Genomic DNA, 15366 nt, shown 5'->3' with positions numbered 1-15366 from the left:
GACCTCTGCCCGAGGATCTCATACTACATGAAGGTTCATAAGAGACTAACAGGTCTGAATTGTAGTCTGGAGCCAGGCCATGAAAAGCCTTAAAAGTAATTAATAAGATTTTAAAATCCATCCTAAAACAAACTGAGCCAGTGTAAAGCGACTAAAACTGGTGTGATGAAGTCGTGCTTCTTGGTTTTGGTTAAAAGCCTTGCAGCTGCGTTCTGAACGATCTGAAGCCATTGTAAGGTTTTTTGATTAAGACACGAATAAAGGCTGTTGCAATAATCAAGACATGAAGAGATAAGAGCATGTATAACAGTGTCATTGTCTCTAAAAGTTAAAATAGATTTTATTTTAGAAATATTTCTGAGGTGAAACAAGCATGGTTGGACCAGTTTAGTGACATGTTGTTCAAAACATAAATTACTATCAAATATGACACCATGACAACAGGCTTTATGTGCTGTGACAGGTGACCAATAGATGGTAGTATTGAAGTGGACCGTGAGAGAGTTGAGGAGTTTGGTGCGATTTTGGTCCGACTGTGAATGTCATTAACACCAACATGAAGAACAATATTCTGGGCGAGAGGTAGTGGAAGGAACTGTCCGTCCACATGTAGGGAAGTATTTAATGGCCTCAAAGACCACCACCGTCTACAATGCTGCCTCCATTTAAAAAGGTACAATATAAACAACCTTCTCCACTGTTGCTTCTTTGTTGTGTGAAACTTTAGATAATTGTTTTATGTGTTTTAAAGGGCCAGTGTGTAAAATGGGTTGAAAACAGTGACATCAGTGGTCAAATTCTAGACTGCAGGGCTCACTCGCTCACCCCTCCCTTCGGGTAAATGACGGTGGCCTCGTAGGGACAAAAAGCCTTGCGCACGAGTTTTTCAGGAGTAGGTCTATCTAGTGATGAGGTGAATATTTATTTAGAAATCTAAACCATGTTACGATATTGTAATGAATCCCTCACGAGCAGGAGACCAGAGGAGCGTTCCGGAAAAAGGCCAGTTTATTTGAGCACTCCAAAAACTCCGGTAACACTCCAGGGGGTAAAAGACTCCGTCCCAAACTCTGACTCTTCTAGCGTAACAGACACACTTCATACACACATACTCGTTTACCATACCGAGTGGGGACCCCCTCCCCTCTCTGCTCCACCAATCTCCAGCCCGCACACTGACTGACAGCGTAGCCGGTAAACAGAGCTCAGCTGTTTATTTAGCCTAGCAATATCTCCGGACTATAGTAGCTGCAATGGACGACTTTGAACGCGATTTTGAAGAGTTTCTTGTAGCGGACACAGACCCAGAGCCATACCTGTTTGAGCCGGAGCATACAGATGAGGAACTCCATGTGTTTGATGCTGAGCGGGCGAGAAGAGAGGCTGAATGCACAGAATGGGATTCGATGCTACTGCTGCCATCGTTGGGGAGATATATCATCAGGAGGAAAAGCGCCGCAGAGAGTGCATCACAAGGAGTGAAGTTGCGTCTTCTTTTCCTCGCAGATGACGGTTCGGGTTCATTCTCTCCTGTTGCGTGGTAAGTGTGGTCCATTCGCAAACTTTATAACTAAAAAAACTTTTCACTACTCTCTATCGACAAACTACTAACACTCTCTGCTGTTTCCTCCTCCTCCTTCCTTCCTTCCACTGTCTTCGTTGGTTCATTTACACACGCGAAACATGTTCTCTGGCTGGCTGGATTGTCCGCTCGGTCTGCCGTACATACATGGCGGCGCAAGATGGCGACCTCTCTAAAGCAAGGCTCTTGCTATATATATATATATATATATATATATATATATATATATATAAACATAATGATAAGGCTACGAAAACCAAACGAATTTTATTTTATAGTGATTATACACTTGTATAAACATATTAATGAGTAGAATATTCAGATTCAGATTCAGATTGACAATAAACCATGCCAAATATTACACACTGGCCCTTTAATGTGTAGGTATGTAAATGTTTTCAAAGACGTTTATGTTGAAATAAAAATACCTACAAGTAGTTATGATTCCTTGTATTAATACATATACAAGTATGTTTCCTTGTATTAGTTTGCCCTCTTGTGGACATAATGCGAAAAAAAAATTCGAATGGTTGAACCTATGAGTTATTTTTAGAAGGAATATTCAAACGTCATGTTTGAGCAATTTTGACAGCCCTGCAGGGCTGTAGGTTACATAGGAGACTATAACGAACTATAACAACTGGTCACGTGGTATGTCAACGTTAAAGGACGCCTTTTTTGTTGGTTTCTGACGTCACTGCCCAAGCACCAGATTTCGACGACTTCGGAGTGAGACTGGGCTCCCCAGAAAACACAACTTTGGACTTAAAGCAATTTCTGAATCAAACCAACAACTTAAAATTTCTAAAACTGTAATCCAGAGTGGTCTGAACCAAACTGCATTCCCATATACAATGCAGGGAAGTTCTTATTTTGCGTCCTTCACATATTAACCACATCCTAACACAATTCTAGACCACCTGTCACCATCGGTTTCTGCCCCGAGGTCCTAAGTATTATTGATTTAAAAAGTTTTAATGTGATAGTAACTTGAAAATTCATTGATATTATCCTGTGTTACTTTTTGTTTCTGGTGTCATCATGTGAGTCTCAATTACAACACTTAAAATACATTGTTTGAAAATAAGATTTCAGCAGTAAATAAATGACATCATCAAAAAAGGCAAAAAACACTTTCATGTGCAGTTTTAACCTGTTTTAATTTTTGGTCAACTTGAAAACCTTATTAGTCACTGGGCTATCGACGATTGATTGACTTGAAAAGAAGGTCCTGCAGATTCTGATCTGACATTTTCTTTTCTTTGGAACATAGAGTTAAATTAATGTCCCATTTTGGACTTTGTTTTTACCTCCAGATTTGTAAGAACTACAATTAAAATCAGCTCTGTTGCACAATATTAATATCGTAAAGATTTCTTCCAGTATTCCGGCATTTGGTTTCATACAAATTAATAAAATGTAAAGCACAAAAATATATAAAAATAAACATCTCTGCAGATGTCCTTACCATAACAGGCAGGATCTCGGGTTGCTGAATATGCTTCAGTTTGACTTCACTTGTAGAATTCTGTCAGCAGACGAGAAGGTGACTCTAACGTCAGCAGCATTTCAGCAGCTCAGTTCACCCAAATAAAACAACATATTTGCCCATTTTATTCCACGCAGATACTGTTCATCTTATTTAGAAGCATCTGTGGCTCTGAAGTAGAGGTGGTCATCGTTCAATCACCAGCTCCTCCAGCCCGCATGTTGAAGCATCCTTGGGCAAGATACTGAATTCCAAATTGCTCCCGATGGCTGCTCCAACAATGTGTTATTGCCTGTGAATGGTTACTGAGTAGCAGGTGGCACCTTGTATGGTAGCCTCAGCCACCAGTGTGTGAACGTGTGAATGTGACACGTAGTTAAAAAAAAAAAAGTTCTTTGAGTGGTTAGAAGACTAGAAAAGTGCTATACAAGTGCAGTCCATTTACTATTCACCATTTGCAGATGTTTCAAAGGGGAGACATGTCCTTTAGATGATGATGAAATGTTTATGCTCCACATTTTCTGGCAGAGGACCACCAAACCCTCCATCTCATATGTGTCCCCCTAAACCAGGGGTCGGCAACCTTCACCAGACCCATTTTTGGCCAGAACATTTTTTGAAAAATCTGTCTGGAGCTGCAATACATATTTGTGGCAGCACGGTGGTGCAGTGGTTAGCACTGTTGCCTCACAGCAAGAGGGTTCCTGGTTCAACCCAGGGTGGGGGAGCCCCTCTGTGTGGAGTTTGCATGTTTTTACTCTGCCAGCATGGGTTTTCTCCAGCTTCCTCCCTCAGTCCAAAGACATGCAGGTTAATGCAGGTGACTCTAAATTGCCTATAGGTGTGAATGTGAGTGTGAATGGTTGTCTGTCTCAATGTGTCAGCCCTGTGATAGTCTGGTGACCTGTCCAGAGTGTACCCTGCCTCTCACCCAATGTCAGCTGGGATAGGCTCCAGCCCCCCTGCGACCCCCAACAGGATAAGCGGTTACAGAAAAAAATGAATGAACATTGTGAAGAGTTTTATTGAGAGCTGCAGCAATCACATTTCAGTAGAAAGTAGATCTCAGACACAGTAAATAATTTAAATAACATGTTACTGTGTTAGTGCACGATAAAAACTGACAGACCAACTGAACATGTAAAGTTTGTTCAGACGGTGGCACAAGAGGTAAAGCCATCATGTCATTAAAAATAAAAAGGTTGTGAGCATGAATGTTGTCAGAGCTATCAGCTCATTAGATTTTAAGGTATCTTGTGAACTGGCATTTAACAATAATAACAAAACATTCATGTTACAAAGTGCTTCACAAGACAACAGAAGCAAACTAAACAAAAGTACAAACATCATTTGTGTTTTGGTTGTGTCCAAATCCACCTTCTGGATAAGTATTTCTTAAAGCTTTTAGTGAGATGTTTGAAACCCAGTTGGACCCTAACCCAGGCCCACCCTAATCTTTCGTTTAACTTTGAAGGAATCCCGTGCTATCTTACCAAATAAAGCCCACATGGTCACAGCTTTCACTATGCTCCTGGCGAGACATTTGATCCATCTAAATTGGAAGCAAGGCGCTCCGACATCCTTTTCTCATCGGGTCAGAGATGTTACTTATTTCTTTTAAAACTATAAAAATCAAAAACACATGTAAAGGAGTTTCTTTTTGGACCCTTTGATAAAGGATAAGTTGGTACCGATAAATGTCACATTACAACCCCTTTATTTCCTGTTTTGTTTTCTCTTTACTCTCATTTTACCCCTCTGTTTCTCTCTTCCTACATTTATTTGATTCAGTTAATACAGTTATTTGGTGAAGTTATGTTAGTCCTCCTCCTTCAGCTGAATGTATCCTGTACCCTGTGATCCTATGGATGGGCGGGCAGGGTGGTCCGGATGGACTCAGGAATTCTGTATATAAGTGTTTCTTTATGATCGGGGAGGAGTGGTTGAAGTGAATTCAAATGTACATGTTTTGTATTTAAATTGTGGTATAAAGACTTTGAACATCAACATATTTACAAAAAAGAAAAGAAAAAGCAATATCTGGCCAGAAGGTGGCACCACAGGAAAACCAATGGAGAGTCCAGAATGAAAGGCATGAATTCTCTAGTAATGTACAAGTGGAAACTTGTACATTACTCTATAAAGGAAGGCTCAGCCACCAAAACATTAACATTTTAAGCAGATTTGATGCAGATGTGGTCAGTAGAGGCATGACGATGGACCAGAGCGGACCAACAGATCAGCTGACTGATCACAGTCCTGAGTCTCTGCTGCTGGCAGAGCAACAACCAACGTTAACATAAATATTCAGACTACAGTTTGGTAGATTTGCTTTGTGCAGGCTGGTGTGATTCAGTTTGGTTCTTCATGGTCATCTTATTTCTGTGGGAGAAAAAAACACATAGAACAGGATGTTAGTTCAGTTGTATTGGTGGCGTTGTGTGACGTTACTTTCTTAAAAATACCCGTGCCTAGTTGGAGATATCAGTCGTAGAGATGTCCGTCTTCCCTCCAATATAATGAAACTAGATGACACTGTGCAGGGTCCTCAGTGAAAGTGACATCAGGAGACAACGTCAGCTTGCTTACCTGTTGCCCTCGGCCTCAGTGGTTGAATCAGGAAGTTCTTTTCTCCTGGTCTCAGGAAGCAGGAAGCTCAGAGCTCCACTGATCAGTGGAAGGCCGCTGAAGATTACAATGGGTATGGACCAGTGGTACATGGCCAACATGTTGAGCAACGGGGACAACAAGCCACCAGCTCTGCTGGCAATGGAGCCCAAACCTGATGCTGTTTGTCTGAAAGAGAGACACACAGCACTCAGACGTGCACAGTTTACTTTAAAGTATTTCATCATGGTCTTAGCAACTCTGAAAAAAATGATCAGATAAACTTTATTAAATCTCATGAAGCTTCTTCAATAGTTTGAATAAGTTTAAGTACAGTACAATGTAATTGTACCATAGTGATTATATTTCCCTGAATCAGGTCATTTCTCTTGGATAAAAACATTTAACCTGCCCAACATTAGCTGACTGATGAGAACTCTGATACCATTCAGTACCTGAAAGACTTTAATTGTCCTCAGAAGAATTTGACTGCAACAGTTGATTAACACTTTAATGATCCTGTCAGTAAACACTGAAGCTTGTGTTTGGTACGGACACGCTGCATCATACTGTGAGACAGAGAGACTCAGACGGAGATGCAGGACTTACCGAAAAGATGTTGGGAACAGCTCCTGAACATACACATTGCATACGGATCCTGCCCAGTTTATGAAGAAACGTCCTGAGGTTGCTAACGTGGTGACAGCTACAGCGTTACCTTGAACAGATTAACTCAGTGTCAGATAAATGAAAACTACTGTACAACAAGCAGCCATGCTGGAGGCTCTGTGAGGCTGTTCTTAGAAAGAGGCCAGCAGGGCAGTTATTTACATTATTCATCAATCTGCCAGTCAATTCATTGTTTAGTCCATAAAATGCCAATACACTGTGAAAAATGTTCATCACAATTTCCCAGAGCCCACAGTAACATCTCACTCAATACAGGACCAATTTTAAAAACTGTTGTTTCCATTAGACACATAAACATAAAAAAATAAGGTCCAGATTGAAAAATACCAAACTTATCGACTAACTGTCACAGCTCGAGAGGAAATCTATTTTATATTGCTGAAATTTTACTCTGAACCAACCAACCTGCTGGTGGAGCCAGAGTAAAAATCAGGGTAGGGGTGGGACATATATCGATTATACTCAATGTATCGTGGCTTGTGGATGTATAAAATGAAACTATACCACGAACATCTATGTAAACTGTCATGTCATTGTTTTAAGCCACCAGCACAAACAAGAGCTCTGCTTCCATGTATTTCATTATAATTATACTTAATCTAGCTTTATTGTAACGCTACTTAATTTACTTTTAGTATATTAAAAGTAAATTAAGTACAACAACCACAGAGAAACTCCATCTTGAAGTGCTTTACCTTGAGGAACAACTAGAATTAAAATGCACAAGAATCCCCCCATCAGAAGAGTTGACATCAGTGACACTTTTCTCCCCAGTGCCTCTAACAGCCAGATGCAAAGTATGTGAGCCGGTAGTTCAGTCAGACCAAACATGAGCTGCGTCACAAAGACGCTCAAGCCAAAGTTTCCCACATTGAATGAAAGGCAGTAGTAGGTAACGTTCAAAGAGAACCTGAGGATTTCAAAAAGAGAACAAATATTAAACAAGTGGAAACATGAACTTTAACATGTATTATGACTGAAGCATCTCAATGCATCATTTATAGGCTCAGTAGAATCGTAAAATGTAACTTACCATGCCAATATTATGGTAAAGAAATACTTCCTAAGCACAGATGATTGGATAAGAATTATTATGCCCCCCTTTTTCTCAGTTTCTTTCTCAACAATCTGTAATGCACACAGGGGGTAACGGTTGCTTATGTGAGCAAATCATGTCATCAAACAGCCTGGCAGACAGTTCTCAGTTTCTGAGATCGTTAACTCTCTGTGAAAGTCATTCTGTTAATTTGTTCTAAATTAACTGAGATCCAGTATCGACCAACAGAATGTGGTGTTTTTATGACATTAAATCCAATACTCGCCTAAAAAGTTCTGACACAGATAAGCAGTTATATATATATATATATATATTATGTATATATACTGCAAACATTTTCTTATGTAATAGTATTTTTTTCCAAATATACACCCTATCGGTTTGTTGTTTGATATAATGCTTTGTTTAAGTCTTGACACAATGGCAGAAAGGGTTCGTACCTTTTCCAGCAGAGACTCTGGAACAGTCCGTTTGTTGATGACTGCCACTTTGGTAATCAGCTGTTTAGCCTCTTCTGTCCTTCCTCTGCTTAACAACCACCTGGCTGACTCTGGAATAAACCTGACAGAAACAAGGACAGTGACACTTATCAATAATCAGTAATTTACCTATAAAGGTCCAGTGTGTAGGATTTAGGGGGATATATTGGTAGAAATGGAATATATTCTAAAAAAGTATATTTTCTTTAGTGTGTAACAGGGAAATTATATTGCCAGGGGCCACTTTTGCAGAAAGAAACCCCACACATGTACGCAGGGGTGTTTCTAGGATTTAAGGGCATTTTGGGCTTAGACCAGACATTTATCAGGGGATCCGGGAGATCCTCCCTGGCACCTTTTTTATGATAAACGAGCTCTATTTTAATGATTTTTTATGAACTCTGGCATCTTAAACTGCTTTCACATTATCTTGTGGTAACTGGAAGTCTCCAGTCATTTCAGTGAGAGGAAGATGGCAGAGGGGAGGTGGTTTAGAACATGGCAGTAGGGATTTACTGTGTTGAACTTGTGGCAGTATCTGCCTGGCTTTGGATGATTAAATATAAGGGGGTGGGCACTACGGGAGCAGAAAAGGACAAGATGGAGGAGCTGATAATGCTGGTGTCTGAATACCCGGAGTTGTACAACACAGCGCCAGCAATTTATTAGGACAACCAGAAGAAAAACTGGGCCTGCTATGACTTTTCCATCAAATTTCAGATGATTGGTAAATTGTCCAAATCTGTAGAAATCTTGGTCATTTCAGCGATTTCTGTGGTCTTGCCACAGTATGCAGCTATTTAGCACCTGCCTGTCATCACAGCCCTTGGACCATAGTGGCAGCAGCTGCTTTAAAGAACGCTTCGCTTTTTAAGGGAATGCTCTCACGGGTAGGCAGTTGTCAAGCTGGTTACTACTTATTGATGTGTAGCTTAATGTATGAGTACAAAAAAATCCCAGTGTGTATCAATTTTTTTCACTGTGATTACAAATTTTTTGGGGGGCCACCTGGCACCCTAATGGGAGCCAGATTTGGCCCGCGGGCCAGAAGTTGGGTATCACTAGTGTATAATCACCTGAAAATCATAATTGCTGTGTTTTCATTACCTTAGAATGAGACGTTTAGATCAAGGACAATGAACGCTGAAGGAATTCTAATCGGGAGTTCATGCTTGGCACACAGGAGGTTTCATCTGGGTGCAATCTGCAATCTTCTCCACTAGATGCCACTAAATGTTACACACTGCTTATTTAAAACAACAGGAGGCAGTGGTGTAGTGGTAGTTGAAGAGGTGCTTGTACTACTAGGTCGATGGTTAGGTTATCGAGGCAGAAGAGAGTCTACTTTCCGGTATAGTCCATTGGCTTTTCAGCTGATAGATGTATATACTGTAAACAGCCAGAAAAAGAGACAGGTATACCCCGTATATCTGCGTATACCCTCCATTAATCCACAGAGTAAAGGTAATGAAAAAAGTTAATGCACACCATATGTAAACAGCAACAACTGCAAGCAGAGCAGCTGTGATGAGTTGAGCCAGTCTCCAGTCTCTGACGAAGTAGATCAAACCAGCGAGGACGCACTGTCCAACTGCACCACATAGCTGAGTCACACACGCTCCCCATGATCTTTTGGATGACCCGATCCACTCAGTGGCTAGAAACAGGATATAAATGACAGTTAACCTTGATTATGGAAACATTCCTACCCTTACATACGAAAACGGATACTTCCGTTTCAAACGTTGTAAATGTCACTGCCCTCATACTTTCATGCGTCCATTATGATGGCATTAGATATAGCCAATAGATGGCACTAGAAGGTGGAGTAAAGAGTTTAACGCTACAACAAATGAGGTGGAGAAGGTTGTAATATGGTATGTTTTAATGGAGGCAGCGTTGTAGACAGCGGGGGGTCTGTGTGGCCATTAAATACATCCCAACATGTGGACAAAACTACATTACTGGTTTGTTTCGTTCTGCCATTGTCTAGCTAATATAGGCAGGATGACTAGCACGAAGGTAAATCACTGAGGTAAGTTGTAAGGCACTGTAGCAGCCACGTCAGTGATAACAGGTTGGACCTGCCTCGTTTGGTCACGTATCATGATGACAGAACTGAGTTGAGCTATGCAGCTGATGGACTGAGCCATGATCTGTTTGGAGACCAATAACAAGAAAAACTAACATGCACAAAAAAAAAAAGTTAACATCATGTAATGTGGGTTTTTTTTACTTTGTGGAAGCAATTTTTTTTTTTTTTTTTTTGGTCAAAGGTGAAAAAGCACAGATATGACGGGTTATGGTGTGATCTGCCATGCCCGCCCCATCATCTTCAATAGAAATGGGAACCAAAGTCTGGATCCAAACTCTGTCACTGACGTAATGACCCTTACTTCTTTTATAGGTTCCTTGACCATAGTGAGGAAAAGCTTATCTTTTTTTTATGATTGGAAATGATAAATGATTGATTGAGTTACAAGAGTCCATAGATCTGCACAGGCTGGTGTAGTTTTATGTTGAAAGTTAGCTGTTATTTAGTGGGTTCATGGATGTGTTAAGAGACCTGGATACAACACTGGAGGCAGGACCACATTCATTCCTATGAGTCACTCAGTGGTGCATGAAGCCAAAACAGCTCAGTTTCTGTGGTATGAAATTATCCAGATAATCAGCGCTGCTTCTCTATCATTAAGCCCACAGAGCAGGCACACTAGAGACTTCCCTTGGCCAAACCAGCTACTTCCAGTTTAGCACTCCACCAAGGGGTCAGTTGAGGTAGTTCAGGTGTCTGATTAGGATGCCTTCTGGGCGCCTCCTGTTAGAAGTGTTCTGGTGCATGTCCCACCAGTAGGAGGCTCCGGGGTAGACCCAGAACACACTGGAGGGATTACATATCTCGTCTGGCTTGGGAACACCCTGGGGTCCCCCAGGAGGAGCTGGAAAGAGTTGCTGGGGAGAGGGACTTTTGGGGTGCTTTGCTTGGCCTGCTGCCCCCATGCACAATCCGGTCTCAGATAAGCAGATGAAGATAAATGGACGGATAACTTGGATGGGGATAAAATGATTTAATCTTGCGGCTCTTCTAGACTTTCCAAATGTTATCGGACCAGTCTATGGGACAAGTCTTTTTGGGCCCCAATGGCCTCACATGACAGACTCGGGAGTTGCAATAGAGCTGTTTGGACACTGGAAAATTGGCTTCAATGCTCGGTGCACTTCCGTGGGGCCTGGAGGGTTTTGCTACTATTGTTTTCAGTTTAGCTAGCTAACCACTTGTCAGAAAAAGCTTTTTTTTATGTAGGGAAAAGATAAACGGTTACATTTGTATCAAGAAAAAATGGGAAAATGAAGGAGCTGAAAAATAAAATGAGCTTGTGAAAAGTAAATAGAAGAGTTTGTTACTAAATGGGATGAAGACAACAGCTTGTAAATTGTGCTCTCAGATGAAAGACGATGGAGTATACTGTACCCAATATGACGCCATTCAGACGATATCCTCCATAGCCAATTCCCGTTATGAACTGGGATGCCAAATATAAATAGAAGTTGGGACACAGTCCAGTTGTTGCAGTAAATATGAGCATCACAACGACTGGAATCTGAGCTGCTCGTTTACGACCAAACCTGAAACAGATAAAACCTCTTTGGTCAGCACATGATATAACCATCTCATTATTTATGGGATTCTTGTCTTGAACAACATGAAACAGCGTCAAGAACACGTTTGGTACAATATCAAGTACACTTACGATTCAGCAAAAGGTCCAAATAAGAGACAACCAACAAGGATGCCAGCCATCATCACGGTTTGTCCAACTCCCAACAAATACGCCTGGTCACAAACCAGATCAAACTGTAGAAAAATGAAAATACATTAATAAAGGAGGATTTTATAAAGATAATTCAAAGCAGCTACAAGGAACTTTCATTTTGTGTTGATTTTGGGGGAGTGGCCCTGTAGTGTTTTCATGAGTCTCACCGCCTCATGTTGTTAAGATCTTACAGCTAGCGCATGCAGTTGTTTAGGAAAGATACAAATTATTTTTAGCACTGTTTTTTCTGTTTTAAACACAGCTGCTTGCAGGTTGCAAATGCATGTCTTTGTGGCTTTGTAAGATTAATAACTGTTGTTTATATAAGGCTACATGTAAAAATACAAATTTGGTTGCTTGGTAATTACAACATACCTGTCCAGGAGGAAGAGGGCATATTCAGGATTCAGTTTTGAATCCTTTCAAAACTCTTAGTTCTGTCCATCTGTTGAATGATGGACCAAAGTTGACTCATGTTTTCACCCGTGCTTTAACACTGTTCCCTATATTAATCTTCTCTGCCAATGCCAATGTCAGCACCTGTAAGCATGGGCCTTGCTACAGTGGTCAGTTAGTGTCTGCTCCAAGAATCGGCATGCCACCTTTGACTGACGTGGATAGGACGCATGCGATAGAGCAACTTCAACCTGGTGTTCCGCAAAACCAACCAACCCCTAGTACCATCTGCAAACTGAAGGCCAAGTTCCATATAACAGGAGATGTCAGAGAAAGGCCGCAAAGTGGGCGTCCCAAGAGGATGGCACCCCAAGAAGACAGTTTCCTCATCCTGTCAGCACTTAGGAACCATAGACAGTCTTCTACAGGTTTGCAGTCAAGGTTTGCAGGACGATATGGCTGACGACTCTCTGCCCAGACAATCCTGAACAGACTGCACGCAGCCAATCTCCGGTCTCATAGGGCTGCCAGGAGGCCTGCCATGACGGCCCTTCACCGTCAGGCCCGTTTGCGCTGGTGTCAGCAACACGTGCACTGGAACTTGAACATGTGGAGGAACGTTATGTTCAGTGATGAGTCCAGATTCTGCCTACGGCGGAAAGTGTGGAGAAGACGCGTAGATTGCTTTGCTGATTGCTGCACCGATAGAGTAACATCTTTTGGTGGAGGCAGTGGGATGGTGTGGGGCGGTATTTCCCTCAGTGGAAAAACATGGCCTGTCATCATTGGAGGCAATCTCAAAGCAGAGAGATATCGAGCAGCCAGCAGTCCTGACCTTAACCCCATTGAACCCCTGTGGGATCAGCTTAGGCGTGCTGTTTGTGCCAGAGTGAGCAACACAACCACGTTGGCTGACTTGTGACAAAAGCTGGTTGAAGAATGGGATGCCATCCCACAGCAGTGTGTGACCAGGCTGGTGATCAGAATGAGGAGAAGGTGCCGGGCTGTTGTGGCTGTGTGTGGTTCTTCCACACGCTACTGAGGCTCCTGTTTGTTAAATGAATAAATTGTTAAGTCTCGTTTCTTCAGACTTCAATCATCCAATCCACCAAACAACACCAAACAAGAGTCAGCAGCAAAAAAAAAAGGTGTTTGGCATTGGCAGAGAAGATTTGGCAAATTTTTCAACCCACATACTCAGCTCTGCTGTTCATCCCACAAACGCATGTTCCTTACAAATGTGGCACAATTTAAAAAGGGAAATAAACAGGCTTTCCAATCGTATAAGATTTAGAAATAATCTACCAAACACAAATTTCCTTACTTTTTGTGCTTTATATGTCAATTGCTTTTTGGCTGACAGGGGAGGATACTTTCGGCGTGAAGGAGTAGCAGCTCTACTCCGAGCTCCCTCCAGATGTCTGAGCTCCTCACCCTATCTCTAAGGCTGAGCCCAGCCACCTCACAAAGAAAACCCATTTCGGCCACTTGTGTCCGCGACCTCATTCTTTCAATCACTACCCAGAGCTCATGACCATAGGTGAGGGTTGGGACGTAGATGGACCAGTACATTGAAAGCTTCGCCTTCCAGCTCAGCTCCCTGTTTACCATGACAGTCTGGCGCAATGCCAACATCACTGCAGACACCACACCAAACTGCCGATCCATCTCATGCTCCATTCTACCCTCGCTCATGAACAAGACCTTGAGATACTTGAACTCCCTCGATTGTTAACTATATTATGTGAAAGTTACTCTGTACTCTGTGAAAACTCTAAAACTCTTTGTGTTAAAAAAGGAACAAATAGTCAAACGTTCATATTGAACGGCCAAATCCGATTTGATGGACGTAATTCTGAGGTCTGGTACAGCCCTAGTACACACAGAAGTAGGATCTAAAGTAGGAAATGAATCTCGGAAATTTCATCGTATTGGCAAGGAATCAGGCCAGTGCATAGGCATTCACATAGAAATAGCCAATCTTCTCGCTGATGATCTCGTTTGTTTCTCGGTCATCAGTATTAAACTGAGACTGTTTTATAACCAGTTAAAAACTCCTTGTAGATGCTTTAATATTTGTTTCATACATGAGGCAGACTCATTACTTACATCAGTGACTATGGTGGCCTCATACACCGTGTTGTGGTACATCCATCCATTCTGGCACCCTGTGGTCTCATTGAGTCCATACTCCCTGATGGCATCAATGTCCCGGTCCACAGGGACAAACATCCGACACCTGCTGAAAGTCCCATCCTCCTCCCGGGGCAGAGTCAGGTTCAGCTGCTCCTCTGTGGTCAGGTTAGAGTCAGCCTGCAGGATCCAGTCTGTGTTACAGTGTCGCTCTGGATCTGGCTCGATAAAAAACACACTGGCAAAGTGAAAAGGCAGAATAACATTTGGGAAGCAAAGAGCGAAAAGGGTGATCTTCTGAAATAATCCAAACTCTCCTATATTGCGGAGAATCTCTCCAAAATCAGCCATGTTCAGGGAGGTGATTTTCAGTTTAGATATGCTGCTGGCAGGAGGATGGCCTTTAAACAATGCCCATTAATGTTTAAACCCTGGACTTTACGTTTCAGGAGGGATGAGACAGCATTACACTGGTTGTTTCATTTTGTAGAAGGAGCTGGTTTTACGATTACATATCTCACTCTTGTACTTTTCCATGGATACATTTACCCCAGCATTCACTGATCAACAGTGTTTTTCCCAAAATGGTCAAATTACAAGCATTTTAGCAAATCTGCAAAATACAAAAACAGTTTCTGAATGTTTGGATGTCATGATTTTAATTTTAATTTGCTATTTCCAGCACAACGCCACAGTGCTGTGTCACTGATGATTCTTTGCAGACTGTGCACTATAGCTTAGCTTATCTCTCACAGAAAGCTCTGTTGATCTTTTACCAACTTTTACAGTGTGCTGACTTATCAAACCTTAGTCTTACATGACAGCTAAACCTGTTACATAATACAGAATCATCATGGCTGCGGCGGTTGTTACAGAGAATTACTGTATGCTGTTAAGTATATTACACCCTCAATCTGCAGGAAACGAAAATAAATGATAATCCAAATATGATAGGGGCCTGCTCTTTATTTATCAGAGGTGAGGGGATGTTGTTGGGTTGGTTTTTTGGGGGGTTTTTTTTTACCCTCCCTGAAGCTACAAATATTTTTCCTTGAGTCTCCCTGAGTGACTGAAACGGCATAACCCTCCCACCAATATGAGTTAGTTAATATTAGTAA

At 41.7% G+C, this 15366-nt stretch overlaps 1 protein-coding gene across 1 annotated transcript; it reads right to left on the bottom strand.

The window, feature by feature from the left end:
- Positions 1 to 4085: 4085 nt before the first annotated feature.
- Positions 4086 to 14633, bottom strand: LOC125901719 (solute carrier family 22 member 13-like). The gene is made up of 10 exons (XM_049597584.1): positions 14225 to 14633; positions 11657 to 11760; positions 11377 to 11531; positions 9393 to 9561; positions 7866 to 7986; positions 7402 to 7496; positions 7064 to 7278; positions 6288 to 6396; positions 5661 to 5867; positions 4086 to 5453 (listed from the first exon to the last, which is right to left on the bottom strand). The coding sequence occupies exons 1-10, from the start codon at positions 14597 to 14599 to the stop codon at positions 5384 to 5386; spliced, it is 1620 nt and encodes a 539-aa protein (XP_049453541.1). The 5' UTR covers positions 14600 to 14633; the 3' UTR covers positions 4086 to 5383.
- Positions 14634 to 15366: the final 733 nt, after the last annotated feature.

Source organism: Epinephelus fuscoguttatus, linkage group LG15 (genome assembly GCF_011397635.1).
Source record: "Epinephelus fuscoguttatus linkage group LG15, E.fuscoguttatus.final_Chr_v1".
NCBI lineage: Eukaryota > Metazoa > Chordata > Actinopteri > Perciformes > Serranidae > Epinephelus > Epinephelus fuscoguttatus.
This window is presented reverse-complemented; position numbering and strand designations above follow the sequence as displayed.